The following is a 16,564-nucleotide window of genomic DNA, read 5'->3' on the forward strand; positions in this document are numbered from 1 at the left end:
AACGAATGCATAAACATACAAATATTGGCTCAAGCAAAAACATACCTTATGTTGGTCTTAACAGGGAGCAGCTGGATTTAGCCATGTTAGACGAATTATGGCATATTCACTGTTGCCACTAGAAGGCAGTGTATCCACCCAATTCAATAAAACTAAATGCAACACTTTCAAAACAAACCATTTGAAACCAATGCAATGCCACTCTAATCAAACAAATCCTCAATGCAGCAAAATTTGATTCAAAGCTTTTTTATCAAGTTACTCGATTTAATCAATTAATCGTTGCAGCACTATGCGTAATGAAGGTTCTTTATACCAGATTGTAATTGTTATTTGTGCCTTTTTGTATAGTGTCAAGATGCAATTTCTTAGCAAACTCTGATTTAATATGTATCGTAAAAATGAATTAATGTGGATAAATATATTGATTTGTTAAGCATAACTGAATGTAATTTGATCAAAATGATTATTATTGCGATATGCCATTTGAAAAAAAAATCATTAAAAAAAATTGGATGTTTCATCAAAAAAAATATACATATCAATTGACTGATTATTTTTTTTTTTTTTTTAATTGCTTTGGGTTAATTGTCTTCATAATTTTGCATTAAATCAATCGAAGGCCCTTGCATCAAATCATTGCAGAATATTGTATCATTGTCCAAAAAACCGATGTATTACAATATCATGAAATATTTGCCACACTCAAAAAGTTCCTGCCCCCCCTCTCACCACCCAATTGATATTTATGTAGATCCGCCCCTGCATTTTTTCAAAGTTTTGAGTTAAAACATGAAAAATGTGGACGTCTACATGGTTGTCAAGTCAACAGACAAGCTCAGGCAGGTTAATGTATTTGAAGAAGATTTCATTATGTATACAATCAGCAATATCATGACTGACATTACAGCTAATAAGCTTCGACAAGATTTACAATGGGATGTGATTGCTTTGAAAGATCATTTTAGTAATAATTACAGGTGTATGCATAATAATAATTGGCATGTTGTTTTTTTTTAAATAAAAGATAATCCACAGATGAATAAACAAAAGACGTTAATATTTTTGTACATATTGAAAATATGTAAAATGTTCAGTTTGTCGTTAGTTATGTTTATTCTTCAAATCAACCCAATTCTTTAAACCATTTTAGCCCTGATAAACCCCTCAAAACCCGGTATTTTTCTAATAAAAATCCCTATTTTAAAATGTAAATTTTAGGGAAAACGAGAGAGGTAAAGACAAAAAGAGAGGGAGAGAGATCTTGATCGCTGCAAGTCTTTCACTCCTCCTCTTTTCACTCCCTTCACTTCTTAATTTGATAAGATTCAATCGCAGTGGTTGAGCGGACAGCAGCGACAGCAGCTCTTAATTTCCAATTAGATGTAACGTACACGCTTTAAATCAAATTATCAGGCTTTTCATATTATTATTGAGTCATTTCTCGTACAAGTGCGCCCAAACTTCCATCTGTTCCCGCGAGTCGGATGTGCAGCTTCCAGGAGTGGATATGTACCAAGGAATCATGACCACCAACCACGGACACCCTTCTTACGAGGCCGGCTTTCTACATAACAGCTCGACGGCCACGTCGCCGGTTTACGTGCCCACAAGCCGGGTGGTCACGCCGGTTATCCCCGGCCTGCCTTACCTCCAGACGCCCGGTGCGTCGCAGCCGAGCACGCCGGCCTCCAGCCACTCCGCCTGGGCCCAGTCGGGCGTCGAGGCCTCGTACAATCACTCCCCGGTGTCGCCGCGGTTTAGCTTCTCCGCGAGTCCGCCTCTCGCCTCCGGGGTCAAGGACCAAGCGGCGGCGGCGGCCTCGTACGGCAGCCCGCTCAGTATCTCCGCCAACGGGCGAGAGTTATACGGCGCCCGGGGACTCGGCGGTTCTTACCACAGCCCTTACCCGGCCTACATGAGCACCAACGTGGGGGGAACGTGGTCCACGTCGCCTTTCGAGAGTCCGGTGCTCCACGGCCTGCAGACAGGTGCTTCAACGGGCGCGACGAGACACCCGAATATAGGTGAATATGTTATTAATTCAAATTATGAAATGGTAATTTAGTTAAAAATCAAGTTATGCCGCAAATTGGTGATTTAGGAAAAATTTATTCTCGGAAATCCACGTTGCAGAATAACAAATTAAAATGTACTTTTCTCAAAAGTCAAAAAGTCCTATATTTTCACACATTTTACAGTTTTAAGCCTTAAATACCTGCAACATGAGACAATTATCAGAGAATCCAAAAATTTGAAAAATAAGATCCTAATGAAACCTTTTTTCAAATTTGTAAGAAGAAAAGTCAAGATGAATATGTGTAATAAGCGCTCTAATACAGTATCTATAACCCCTGCTAAATCCTGTTGTTTTTTTCCCCCAAAAAGAAATGTCAAAACTCTGAATTACTCTCAAAATCATGAAATTTTAGGTGTATCAAATGTGCACAGTTGGCAATATAGGGTTAAATTGTTTTTATGAAACAATCATTTATTTCTTGACAGTAAATAAATTGAGAAAAAGATCATTCCCAAGTTTGGAAAAATGAAAAAATCAAATTTTCATAATGAATGACATTTATTTTGAAAAACCTGTACTCACATTAGTTTGAATCAACTTGATTTTTACAAAAAAAATATATATATATTTGATGAATGTTCACATTTTGGATTTCATTCCTATTTAATAAAACACAAAACAAGTCAAAATTCTTTTAGTTTCAATTTGGCCTCAGGTATTACAAAATAGTACACGTGACACAAAAGCAAATCAATAAATGAAATGTCAAACGTAATTACCATTTTACGCGTTATGTTAGTAGCTACATATTTTTTTTTTTATACTTCTATCAATCACTGTTGTTGTCTGTTTTGCTTGTTATATCCTTGCACCTTACAATTTTGCACTTTTATTCCCATTTATATTTATTTTGGCTTTAAAACGGGACCTGAGTTCTATTTTCTCACCATTAACATGTAAATGTGAACTGATGGGACAATTAAAAATCATTGAATCCTTAAACGCAACAATTCAACCCGCCATGTTATCCGGCAATTTTAATCATTCAATTGAATAATTCAATATTTCTATTATATAATAATACATTTAATTTGCCACGTCACACGACAAAATGAAACTTCAATCTCCATGTGTAGTCTATGTTTAAACATATTAAACTGCACTGTGACTCCTATAGCCATTAAATAACAATATCTTACACTTAATTTAATATTCTGTTTGATTACTGGACTATTAGTAATTTATTTAAATTTTGGAACAACTAGTTGAAAAACAGTGTGTTCTAGAGATAAGACAATTGATCGAATTTTAACAGTGATGGCTTCATTTAAATCACATCAACAAATATCTAATCAAAATTGTGTTAAAGCCAATGCATCAAGCTATGAATTACATTATAAGTATAAGGCCAATTTTCCGGCTTTGACCTTTGCCCTTCTTGGGTGCTAAAGCAGTGTTTTTAAATGAAGAACCTGATAAGGAGCCGCGCTGACATTTCTACATGACACATTAGTACAACAAGTGTATTGTCTTGTGTTGATGTGTTGGCTACATTAACTTCCGCACTCAAGGTTACCTTCCTTTGCTTGTCTTTGTTTTGCACACTCAACCTTGGATGACATCTCGATATATCGCAAGATTAATGTTAGATGAAAAACATCATTTCGACAATTTGCGTACATGGTTCTCCATGGTCAGATGTCATGTTATCTCAGAGAGAAAGCCAGAGAGACTCCGAGTCGCTATATGTCTGTATAAGTGATGAAGCTTCCATTGCGTCTCTATTTCTAGTTCTTTATCTACTTGGGGGAGCAGCCAGATAAGCGGCAGGGCCTCATGCATCTCCTGCTGGTGCATGCACATATCCAGTGTAGACGCATAAGCAGGGGTTGAAGGTTGACACGGCTTACTTTTTCTGGGAGTTAATCTATATTTACATGAAGAAAAAAAATCATTTTCTCTTAGAATGACAAAAACGTCATCAACAAAGGAAACATAGATAAAGTTCTTCAATTGTGATCACTGTGCTTGAAAACGAATACATTTTGACCGTAGACAGAAAACAAAAGGATTCGAGTAAAGACGCCGATCGATTGGGTCCGATCACGTCGTTTTCAAAGTATTGGAATCGGCAAAAAAATATCGGACATGCCTTTTTTAAATATATGAATTTTTTAATTAAATCGTTTTCTAATTGTATTAACGTTACAGACAAAATGTCTTACACTCATCCAGAGTCTTTAGTTTTGGCTTAAAGTAGGGTTATCAAATTTATCGCGCTAACGGCGGTAATTTTTTTATTTTTTTTTAATTAATCACGGTAAAGTATTTAACGCAATCAACGCATGCGCTGCATGACCCACTCACGCAATGTCGCGTTCAATCTATAATGGCTCCGTTTTACCTATATATAGAGCTAAAAGGCAGCGTAAAAAGAGTAGAGTGAATTTTGGCAGCCTTTAGAGCCTTTTTTTAATTGTCTAAAGCCTTACAATCCCTCTCTCAACAATTAGAAATATCGTGGGAAGCTATGTGGGGAAGAAATGTAGTAGTTGATCTTTTAACACCCTATGGTATTTCCCAATGCAGAGAAGATATATCAATTGGTGCCACTTTGCACAGTCATGGGTGCACTTCCCATCATGCATTTGGGCACAACAGTTAAATGGCTACAGTATCATTTACTGAAAGCTCAACAAATACACTAGATGGCAATATTTAGTCACAATATAAAGTCACATTTATCCTTTAAGAATTACAAGTCTTTCTATCCGTGGATCCCTCTCACAGAAAGAATGTTAATAATGTAAATGCCATCTTGAGGATTTATTGTCATATTAAACAAATACAGTACTTATGTACTGTATGTTGAATGTATATATCCGTCCGAGTTTTATTCATTTTTTTCTTGAGGCATTGCCAAAATGTATATGATCGGGAAAAATTATCGGGAATGATTGGAATTGAATCGGGAGCAAAAAAAAAAAAAGCAATCGGATCGGGAAATATCGGGATCGGCAGATACTCAAACTAAAACGATCGGGATCGGATCGGGAGCAAAAAAAACATGATCGGAACAACCTAACCTAATACGAGTGACCTAACGTTAGGGTTGTTGGAGATGTTTGCTGTCATTTGCTGATTTTTGGCTTCAATTTGAGAGTAAAAATTTGAGATACAACCACAACACGGTGGCAGTGAACTCAACTCCCCTCAGTTTAATTTGTTCATTAGAAATCTGTCAAACTAACATTGACAGCGCATAAACATGTAGACAGAAAATATATGCAACGACGTACTTAACACGACTTTGACTATAAGACGCCGGAGTCTCGTCTGCCATTTTGTTTTTGTTTGTTTAGTCGCACTAACAGTACCTAAATGTACCTCACCGTATCTTTATTTTTTTACTAGGGCTGTCAAAATTATCGCGTTAACGCGCGGTAATAAATTTTTTTAATTAATCACGTTAAAATATTTGACGCAATTAACGCACATGTCCCGCTCAGAAAGTATTCTGCCTTTTGGTAAGTTTTACAGCAAGACGTTTTGTGCTGTCCAACAGCGAACTCTTATGGTCGCTTTGCGACATGGTTTATAGTTTTCTTTCCAGTTCATTATGGCTGCACGACGTCTCGGGCTGATAATGTTGTGCTTATATGATCCTTGGACAAGATTTGTCCGTAAGTATGGTTGTTGTAAAGAATGTACATATTATGTTAGTAAGCGAAATGTTATATTTTTTGTATGAGACGCTTTTTGTTTATGTTTAGTGAACCTGTATAGCGTGCTAAGCTAACGTTTTTGCTAATGCAATGCTTGTGTACTTTTTTTTGTAATTTTACGACGGTCTAAAGAGGACAATGGTCTGAGGCCATTTTATTAATAAATCAGATGAAAAAGGAAGAAGTCTAATTATTAAGGCGTCGTTCACTAGCTGTCTAGCTTTGGAAAAAGTAGAGGCTTCGGAGTGAGGACAGCATAGACTGATTTAAATGACAGTAGAGTGAAATGCCCACTACAGTCCTTTTGTACCGTATGTTGAATGTATATATCTTATCTTTCCATTCCAACAATTTATTTTACAGAATATATATATAATTTACAGAAAAATATGGCATATTTTATAGATGGTTTGAATTGCGATTAATTGCGATTAATTACGATTAATTAATTTTTAAGCTGTAATTAACTCGATTAAAAATTTTAATCGTTTGACAGCCCTATTTTTTACATTACATTATTAACATGTAGGGCTGTAGCTATCGATTATTTTAGTAGTCGATTAATCAATGAAATAGTGAGTTTGAATAATCGTGTAATCGGATAAGGAACATAAAAAAATAAAATACCTGAGCTGAGCTTCAAACGACATAAAAAAATAAATGAGGATCTAACTACAACAAAAGAATTCCTAACTTACATACCAAAAGTCCGCTAGCTTAAATGCTATTTTTTTTTTTTTACAATGCTCTGAACAAATGGTCTAAGCACATATTCCTACAAAAAACGGCTAAATATACCTATAAACTAAATTACGAGTGCATTAAAAAAAAAAAAAACATTAGCTCAAACTAACTTAGCGTATGTTGGCCTTAACAGGGAACAACTGGATTCAGAGTCTTTTAAACCGATGCTAGGCGGCTTGCCGAGCTATTGACCTGCTGCCATTTGACAGTTTGTATTCTTAACAACTTCGTTGAGAGTTGCATCCTTGCCTTGTTTTTTTTCATTCGTCTGCCTCTCACTGCGGTTTTCCCTTAGGTTTTCTTTGTTTTTTAATTTTTTTTATTGATTCCGACCTACTGTCACGGACCCTTTTTTTGTCTCCTTTTTCATGATCGCATGTTTTTTGTGTGTTCAGTAGAACTGCAGCATACGATTATTTTAGTAGTCGATTAATCGATAAACTATTTAGTTCGAACAACGATAAACTAGTTAGTTTGGACAATCGAGTAATGGGATAAAGAACATTAATTCATTCATTTTCCATGCCGCTTTTCCTCACGAGGGTCGCGGAGGTGCTGGAGCCTATCCCATAAAAAAATAAAATACCTGAGCTGAGCCTCAAATGTAAAATAAAAAAATAAATAAATGACGATCTAAGTACAAGAAAAGAACAATTGGCTAACTTACATAGCAAAAGTCCGCTAGCTTAAATTCTATAAAATGCTAACTTTTTCTTTTTTTTCTTTTTCAATGCTTTTAACAAATGGTCCAAATACATATTCCCACCAATAACGGCTAAATATACCTATAAACTGAATTACGAATCCATTAAAAAAACATTAGCTCATGCTAACTTAGCTTATGTTTGTCTTAACAGGGAGCAACTGGATTCACCCATATGAAATGAGTTATGTCATATTCACCGTTGCCCACTAGAGGGCAGTGTACCCACCCAAATCAATAAAACTAAATGTAAACACTTTCAAAACAAACCATTACAACACCACTTTAATTAAACGAATACTTGAAGCAGCAAAATTTTATTTTATTTTATTTTTTTAATCAAATTACTCGTGTTAATCGATTAATCGTTGCAGCACTATTAACATGACTTGTTCTGTCCTCACTAAACATGGAAGTTGTTCAGCTTGACAGATAGCAAAAAAAGTAAAAAATGTTTACAATGCTCTGAACAAATGGTCCAAACATATATTCCCACAAAAAAAAAAAAAAAACTAAGATAAAATATATATATATCTTTTTCTTAACTGATTTCGACCTACTGTCATGGACCCTTTTTTTGTCTCCCTTTTTGCGATCGCGTGTTTTTTGTGTGTTCAATAGGGCTGCAGTTAGCGAGTATTTTTACTTTTTATTAAGTATTTTTTGCACTTGTATCTGTACTTTTACTTAAGCCCAACCCCCCCCCCCCCCCCCAAAAAAAACTGCTAATTATTAAGAGTTGTTGAGTACTTATTTTAGTGGGAGTAATGATTGTAAATTGATTGACAATGACAATGATTGACAATCGAGTAATCGGATAAAGAACATTAATTCATTCATTCATCCATGCTGCTTTTCCTCACGAGGGTCGCGGAGGTGCTGGAGCCTATCCCATAAAAAAATAAAATACCTGAGCTGAGCCTCAAATGTAAAATAAAAAAATAAATAAATGACGATCTAAGTACAAGAAAAGAACAATTGGCTAATTTACATAGCAAAGGTCCGCTAGCTTAAATACCATAAAATGCTAACTTTTTCTTTTTTTTCTTTTTCAATGCTATTAACAAATGGTCCAAATACATATTCGCACAAAAAACGGCTAAATATACCTATAAACTGAATTACGAATCCATTAAAAAAACATTAGCTCCAGCTTACTTAGCTTATGTTTGCCTTAACAGGGAGCAACTGGATTCACCCATGAAATGAGTTATGTCATATTCACCGTTGCCAATAGAGGGCAGTGTACCCACCCAAATCAATAAAACTAAATGTAAACACTTTCAAAATAAACTTTTACAACACCACTTTAATTAAACGAATACTTGAAGCAGCAAAATGTTTTTTTTTTTTTTTTTTTAAATCAAATTACTCGAGTAAATCCATTAATCGTTGCAGCACTATTAACATGACTTGTTCTGTCCTCACTAAACGTGAAGTTGTTCAGCTTGACAGACAGCAAAAAAAGTAAACATTTTTTTACAATGCTCCGAACAAATGGTCCAAACATACATTCCCACAAAAAAAAAAATAAAAAAATAAAAAATAAAAAATAAAAAAAAATTTTTTTTTTCCTTAACTGATTTCGACCTACTGTCATGGACCCTTTTTTTGTCTCCCTTTTTGCGAACGCGTGTTTTTTGTTTGTTCAATAGGGCTGCAGCTAGCGAGTATTTTTACTTTTTATTAAGTATTTTTTGCACCTGTATCTGTACTTTTACTTAAGCCCCCCCCCCCCCCCCCCAAAAAAAACCCAAAAAAAAAAACTGCTTATTATTAAGAGTTGTTGTGTACTTATTTTAGTGGGAGTAATGATTGTAAATATTTTCAGACTCCCCTTAACAATTTCACTACTTTTCAACCCAATAAGTTGTATCAATTTAAATGACACATGCAAGAACACAAAATATTTGTCACAAAAATAAAAAATGTATATATTTTTCCTGTAATAAGTCTACACACCCCCTTTCAAAATCGAATTTTTGCAGTAAACTCAATTAGAACATGACATGATTGAAAACTTTTGCCACCCTTAACAGCAAAATAAATAAATAAATCATGTGGTTCAAAAAGTGTACACACCCTTTAGTAAAACTGCAACATGACCATTTTTTGTCCCCCAAAATGACTTTTTCGACAATTTTGCTGAGGGCCGAGAATGACTTAACGTCAGTTTCTGGAGATATTATCATTTGCGAATTTTTGGGGGCTTTGACGTGTGAGCAAAAATTTGAGATACAAGCACAACACGGTGACAGTGAACTCACCTGTTTAAAATGGTCATTAGAAATTTGTCCAACTAACATTGACAGTGCATCAACATGTATACAAAAAAAAAAAAATCGATACTAGTTTCATAGCATCTTATTATTAAATCACTAATAATTTGTCGTGCACTTATGCAAATGTACAATAATTTTAGAACTTACTGTAGCAAATTCACTACTTTTCAACCTTGTAATTTGTATCAATATAAATGACACATGTAAGAACACAGAAATTTCATTTGCTACTAGACTGTTTAGGTTTTCGGGCGACAAAAAGTCTACACACCCCTTCTCAAAATCCCAATTATTTTTGGTGTAAAATCAATAGTAATAGTAAACTGATCAAATTCTGTGTTTACAAAAGTGTACACAACCTTATGTAAAACTGCAACACGGTCATGTTTTTGTCCTTCCCAGACCTTTTCGACGATTTCGCCGAGGGCCGGGAATGCGTCAACTGCGGCGCCATGTCCACGCCGCTTTGGAGGCGTGATGGCACGGGTCACTACCTATGCAACGCTTGCGGGCTCTACCACAAGATGAACGGCATCAACAGACCTCTTATTAAGCCTCAGAGGCGACTGGTGGGTCAAAGTCACTGAAATACAGTACAGAAAATGCCGAAGTATGAACATTTTCAAATCTGACATGTCTTGCAGTCGGCCTCTAGGAGAGTCGGGCTATCGTGCACCAACTGTCACACTACCACAACCACTCTGTGGCGACGGAATGCAGAAGGAGAGCCAGTCTGCAACGCCTGTGGCCTCTACATGAAACTCCACGGGGTAAAAACAAAACAGGAAAAAGTGCTGTATATTTATTCAAATACATAGATTTAGAAATATTTTCATGAGATTAATTCAGTGCAGAACATAATTATTTATTTATTTCCCCAGTCAGGTTCTGCTTTTGATACCTCTTGTAATTCCTCCAGTCGGATTAAAAATGAGACTAATTACATTAATTTATTATAATGACTTAATAATTAATTCTTCATTTTTTTTTACAGGTCCCTCGACCACTTGCCATGAAAAAAGAGGGGATCCAAACCCGCAAACGCAAACCTAAGAACCTGAACAAGAGCCAAACGGGTTAGTTTCAAATGATTATTAATCATAGCTGCAATTGAAAACAGTAAACACGCAATCAACTCCCATGTCACTCATAGAATTAGGCCCTGTCATTTAAAGCCACACAACCAGGACTGGCCCTGGGCATAGGCGAGCTAGGCGGATGCCTAGGGCGCCATCTAGTGCCAGGGGCGCCAAATTGCTTGCCCTGAAAAAAAAAAAATTCTCACGCTACGCTTCCAGAACTTTTTCTAACATATCACGTACTGTAATTTTCGAACTATAAGGTGCACCTGACTCTAAGCCTCCACTCACCAAATTTGACATGAAAACGGCATTTTTTTTTTTAGATAAGCTGCACCTGTCCTCAGTGTATAATGTGATATTTCAACCGAAAGTTATTACTGGTAACTAGGGTTGGGTTGGCGCGGCTCAGTGGTAGAGTAGTTGTCCCCCTAACCAGAGGTTGTGGTGTCCTTGAGCAAGATACTGAACCCCACATTACTCCTGGTGCTGCGTCACCAGTAGGTAGATGGCGAGATAGTGTAAGGCGCTTTGAGCGCCTTGAAAGGTGGAAAAGCGCTATATAAGTTTAAGTATAACACCATTTGTTCCGATAATGTTTTTTTGCTCCCGATCGTTTTAGTTTGAGTATCTGCCTGATCCGATTGCTTTTTTTTGCTCCCGATTCAATTCCAATCATTCCCGATAAATTTTCCCGATCATATACATTTTGGCAATGCATTAAGAAAAAAATGAATAAAACTCGGACAAATATATACATTCAACATACAGTACATAAGTACTGTATTTGTTTATTATGACAATAAATTCTCAAGATGGCATTTACATTATTAACATTCTTTCTGTGAGAGGGATCCACGGATAGAAAGACGTGTGACTTTGTATATTGTGACTAAATATTGCCATCTAGTGTATTTGTTGAGCTTTCAGTAAATGATACTGTAGCCATGCCCAAATGCATGATGGGAAGTGGAACCATGACTGTGCGTAGTGCTACCAATTGATAGATCTTCTCTGCTTTGGGAAATAACTTCGGGTGTTAAGAAAAAGATCAATTGCTACCTTTCTTCCCCACATTGCCTCCCATGATATTTCTAATCATAGGGAGAGGGATTGTAAGGCTTTAGCCAATTAAAAAAAGGCTCCAAAGGCTGCCAAAATTCACTCTACTCATTTTTTATTTGATAACCCTACCTTAAACCTAAACTAAAGACTGTGGATGAGTGTAACATATTATGTCTGTAACGTTAAATACAATTAGAAAACGATTTAATTAAAAAATATATATATTTAAAAAAGGCATGGCCGATATTTTTTGCCGATTCCGATACTTTGAAAATGACGTGATCGGACCCGATCGATCGGCATTCGATCGGCACATCTCTACTGGTAACACTTTATTTGACAGCGGCATCATAAGACTGTCATAGGACCATCATAATTATGACATGAAACTGTCATGAGCATTAATGAGTGCTTATAACATCATCATCATTTATTGTCATCCGAGAACTTAGCTCACTTTTCAAATTTGAATGGATGTAAAAGCTGGACATAAATGGATGTAGTGACAAAATTTGCTGGATGACACTTAATAACATCTGTCATAACCCATGACAGTTTCATGTCATAATTATGACGGTTTTATGACAGTCTTATGACACCGCTGTCAAATAAAGTGTTACCTTTTAACCCAAATATATCAACAAATAAGACACAGTGGACTAGAAGCAGCGGGATTCAAAATGAGGGGAAAAAAGTAGCGGCTTATAGTCCATAAATGACGGTACAATTATTAATTAGGCTACATATAAGAAAATAATTGCCATTTCCAACCTGGATTGGATTAGCCACCTGTTATTTTGTGGCACATACAAGGCAGGGAGGGACTGCTTACACTATGTAAGCAGATCCACTTCACAAAATATGACAAATAATGGCAGGTGATTAAATCAAAGGTAATTGAAACCCCCGGTTTCAAAACGAAAATAAAATTATCACAAGCTAAATGGCATACCTAGCAATCAATGAAAAAACTAGGACACTAACTAATTAGCACAGAACGAGAAGCTGCAATGCATGCTGGGAGGCATGTTGCACAACGAGTGTTGACAGCAGGTGGCAGGTGAGGTTGTCCGTCTCTCCAAAGGAAAGTGAGAGATTACATTGAGCAGTAATGGCCAAATGAAGCTTCTTGAAGCAATTGAGCTTTGTGGCCAATTGATTCAAAGCTTCATGGTGGTTCATTTGCTCTATGGCACTATCAATTGGTCGTGAAGCCCAAGAGGAAAACAGTTTTGAGAATTCTATGGCTATTTGTTTAAGAAAAAAAGAATACCCTTGTGCTACTTTATGAACAATAGTGCTGCAAAGATTAATCGATTAACTTTTTTTTAGATTAGAAAAAGGTTTTGAAACAAATTTTGCTGCTTTGAGAATTCGTTTAATTAAGAGTGGCGTTGCAATGGTTTTGAAAGTGTTTGCATTTATTTTATTGATTTGGGTGGATACGCTGCTCTCTAGTGGCAACAGTAAATATGAAATAACTAGGGCTGTCAAAATTATCGCGTTTACGGGCGGTAATTAATTTTTAAAATTAATCACGTTAAAATATTTCACGCAATTAACGCACATGCCCCGCTCAAACAGACTAAAATGACAGTACAGTGTAATGTACGGTTGTTACTTGTTTTTTGGTGTTTGGCGCCCTCTTCTGGCGTTTGGGTCCAACTGATTTCATGGGTTAGTACCATTAGTGAGCATGGAGTAATTATTGACATCAACAATGGCGAGCTACAAGTTTATTTTTTGATTGAAATTTTTGCAAATTTTAATAAAACGAAAACAGTAAGAGGGGTTTTGATATAAAATTTCTATAACTTGTACTAACATTTATCTTTTAAGAACTACAAGTCTTTCTATCCATGGATCGCTTTACCAAAATGTTAATAATGTTAATGCCATCTTGTTGATTTATTGTTATAATAAACAAATACAGTACTTATGTAACGTATGTTGAATGTATATATCCGTCTTGTGTCTTATCTTTCCATTCCAACAATAATTTACAGAAAAATATGACATTTTATAGATGGTTTGAATTGCGATTAATTAATTTTTGAGCTGTAATTAACACGATTAAAATTTTTAATTGTTTGACACCCCTAGAAATAACTGAATATGGCTGAATCCAGCTGCTCCGTGAATGTTTTTTTTTTTTTAAATGCACTTGTAATTTAGTTTACAGGAAAATTTAGCCGTTTTTTAGTAGGAATATGTGTTTAAGCGATTTAAGAGTATTGGTGAAAAAACAAACAAACAACATTTTATAGCATTTAAGCTAGCGGATTTTGCTACGCAAGTTAGCCAGTTGTTCTTTTGTTGTACTTAGATCCTCATTTATTTTTTTATTCTTTTCGCGTCTCAACGTAGGTGTTTAAATTTAGTTTTAAATGAAAGTGCAATTCTGCAGTTTGAAGAAAAACCCAGGACATTTATTTTGTATTTGCATTGAATGATTTCGTAGCAAGCCCTTTTTTACGTCTCCTGAAATTTATTCTGCAACGCATTAAATGTTTCTAATCCAATTGTTTGATTGTTCGAACTAACTAGTTGATAGATTGACTACCAAAGTAATTGATAGCTGCAGCCCTAATGAACAAAATGAAAAAAGTGCTATGAGGATCATTTGCAATTCATTCGTATTTAGATACAATAGCATCTATAGTGTTTTGACAAAATATAAAATATACCCTATTTTTCGGACTATAAGTCGCAGTCCCCCCCCCCCATAGTTTGGCTGGGGGTGCGACTTACACTGAATAACTCTGAATAGCTATGTTAACAGACCAGCCACGTACGCATTTTGTTGTAAATGCATCATGTAACGTTACCATACTGTAAACTTATTCAGCATGTTGTTTTCTATTGTATTTTCATTTTAAATTGCCTATCAACATGACATATCTGTTCTATGTGTTGGATCAAGTAAATTTCCCCCCAAAATGCGACTTATACTAAGGTGCAACTTATGTTTTTTGTTCTCCTCTTCATTGTGCATTTTTGGGCTGGTGCGACTTATAGTCCGAAAAATACGGTAGATAAAAAAGAAAAAAACTATATTTTTTTGGGGGGGGGTGGCGGAGGCTCCTAGCTACACGTTCGCCTAGGGCACCTAGTTACCTAGCCACGGGCCTGCACACTTTAAAATACAGCTACAAGTGTAAAAATGAGGATGTGATCTCTTGTGGACATAAATTATACCTGCTCTTACCTTTTTTTAGGCTGTGAGGGGACTCCAGTGACACCAAGCAGCACTCCCCGGGGTTCGACGTCCTCTTCCTCCTCGTCGGTCGCCTCCTCCATGTCTGAGGAGGTCCGGCAGATAAAGATAGAACCAGAGACTCCCAGCTTGTACACACACCACAGTGCACACACGCAGGTATGGATGAATATGAATTGTTTGGATCCATTTACTGGACAAAAATGTACTATTTTCTTTTGATTTGTCACCAGATTTCTGCTCTGCCAGCCTACATGACAGCTCAAGGCGGGACCCTCGCTCTTAAAATGCCCTCCGCGGGCCACGGCAGCTCTTCAGGCTCAAAAGCAGACGCATGGAACAACCTCATTCTGGCTTAGAAAACAACACCTGAGGACGTTTGAGCTGCGGTTCTGCAAAAATGATCCGACTGACGATGGGGGAAGACGCATCAAGGGTAGTACTGTGACAAGGTTCTTCTACCTGAGGACTGATTTGATTTGAAACTTTTTAACAGTCGCTGTAATCACAATTCCATATGTGACACATTTACAGGTCAGAGTAATATTTCCAGGTCAGTATTGGCAGATTTAAGACAAAGTTGCACATGCTGAGTGTGACAGAAACAATGTAACTAGTAGAAAAGTTAATACATTTCAGGGTAACTTGGCCAGTTTTTCAATATTTAATAATATAATATCAATAAAATATGATTTCCTATACTAATAATATGTCCACCATGTTTTTGGATGAACAAAACTGGCCAGGTTTTGCTTTAAAAGTGAATTTTCATATAGAAAAAATGACTATGTAGCAAAACTAGATTGTAAATTGTTCTTCTTTTTGTGCAATTTGACAAAAACAGTCCATTTAAAATGATTTATACTCTTTTTGAAGACAGGCATCTTAACTAAATTCACGGTTGATGCTCCTTTAGAATAAATATACACAAGAATTCACTGGCTGCCATGTATGGCAGTAGACGTCCAATAGACATCCGGGTGAAAATGGATTGGACGTGTATCGCTGTCAATGGCACTCATGGGGATGAATATTTTTGTGCCTGACAGTAATGTTGGAAAACCTGTTTTAATATTTATTTCCAAAGACAACACAATCAATGATGCAGTTATGTTAGCTAGGGTAAAAATGACTGTACAGTATTTTTGTGGCAAGTGTGTAAATGTGGTATACTATATTGCTGCATGTAATTAACCCTAAAGCAGCAACTTTTATTTACATATATGTAAAGGCTTGTCACTCCAGTATATATATACAAAAATTCACAAGTTGGGCTGTATTGCAAAAAGAAACCCATAAAATGCACTAGCATGACACTACCTATGATACCTTCTCTTTCTGGCTCGAATGGCACGCAATGCAAAAGTGTTGAGTTGTCAATTATGTTTAATAAAGAGAAGGTGACCTCAAATTGGAGTCAAGTTGTTTATTCCAGGCCTTTTTAAAACACCATTTCAAACACAATGCTAGTAAATCTACAGTTACTGATGAATTCCATGCGGTTTTAACATTTTTAAAACTTTTTTAATGTCAACTTTATGTGGAATTTGTTAAATGTCATATTTTTAGGTGAATTTCTTTCAAATTTAGAGGGAAAACACTTTTATATTCATGATATTGTTTATTTTCAGCTAATTTTAACAATCTTTAATGGTTGCTAGCTACGGTTGCTAGGCTGGATTACACCTGAGAAGCGGTATGAACGAAAGAGCCAATGAAACGCCGAGCT

General features: G+C 36.0%; 2 protein-coding genes across 2 annotated transcripts in view; one reads left to right on the plus strand and one right to left on the minus strand.

The window, feature by feature from the left end:
- LOC130907293 (nuclear receptor coactivator 7) overlaps positions 1-1,808 on the minus strand; it is a 59,686-nt gene extending 57,878 nt beyond the window's left edge. Inside the window, exon 1 of the mRNA XM_057822189.1 lies at positions 1,652-1,808. The gene's annotated coding sequence lies outside the window, so the exon portion shown is untranslated. The remainder of the gene's footprint in view (positions 1-1,651) is intronic.
- Positions 1,333-16,227, plus strand: gata4 (GATA binding protein 4). Its single transcript, XM_057822199.1, has 6 exons — positions 1,333-2,027; positions 9,877-10,043; positions 10,119-10,244; positions 10,469-10,550; positions 14,837-14,994; positions 15,069-16,227. The coding sequence occupies exons 1-6, from the start codon at positions 1,511-1,513 to the stop codon at positions 15,192-15,194; spliced, it is 1,176 nt and encodes a 391-aa protein (XP_057678182.1). The 5' UTR covers positions 1,333-1,510; the 3' UTR covers positions 15,195-16,227.
- The last annotated feature ends 337 nt before the right edge of the window (positions 16,228-16,564 follow it).

Source organism: Corythoichthys intestinalis, chromosome 19 (genome assembly GCF_030265065.1).
Source record: "Corythoichthys intestinalis isolate RoL2023-P3 chromosome 19, ASM3026506v1, whole genome shotgun sequence".
Lineage (NCBI taxonomy): Eukaryota > Metazoa > Chordata > Actinopteri > Syngnathiformes > Syngnathidae > Corythoichthys > Corythoichthys intestinalis.

Excerpts from the sequence above, each read along its gene's own strand:
- gata4 (XM_057822199.1), top strand. The coding sequence starts at position 1,511 with ATGTACCAAGGAATCATGACCACCAACCACGGACACCCTTCTTACGAG. Across the intron at positions 10,245-10,468 it reads TCTACATGAAACTCCACGGG|GTCCCTCGACCACTTGCCAT; the intron begins GTAAAAACAAAA and ends TTTTTTTTACAG. Across the intron at positions 10,551-14,836 it reads CCTGAACAAGAGCCAAACGG|GCTGTGAGGGGACTCCAGTG; the intron begins GTTAGTTTCAAA and ends ACCTTTTTTTAG.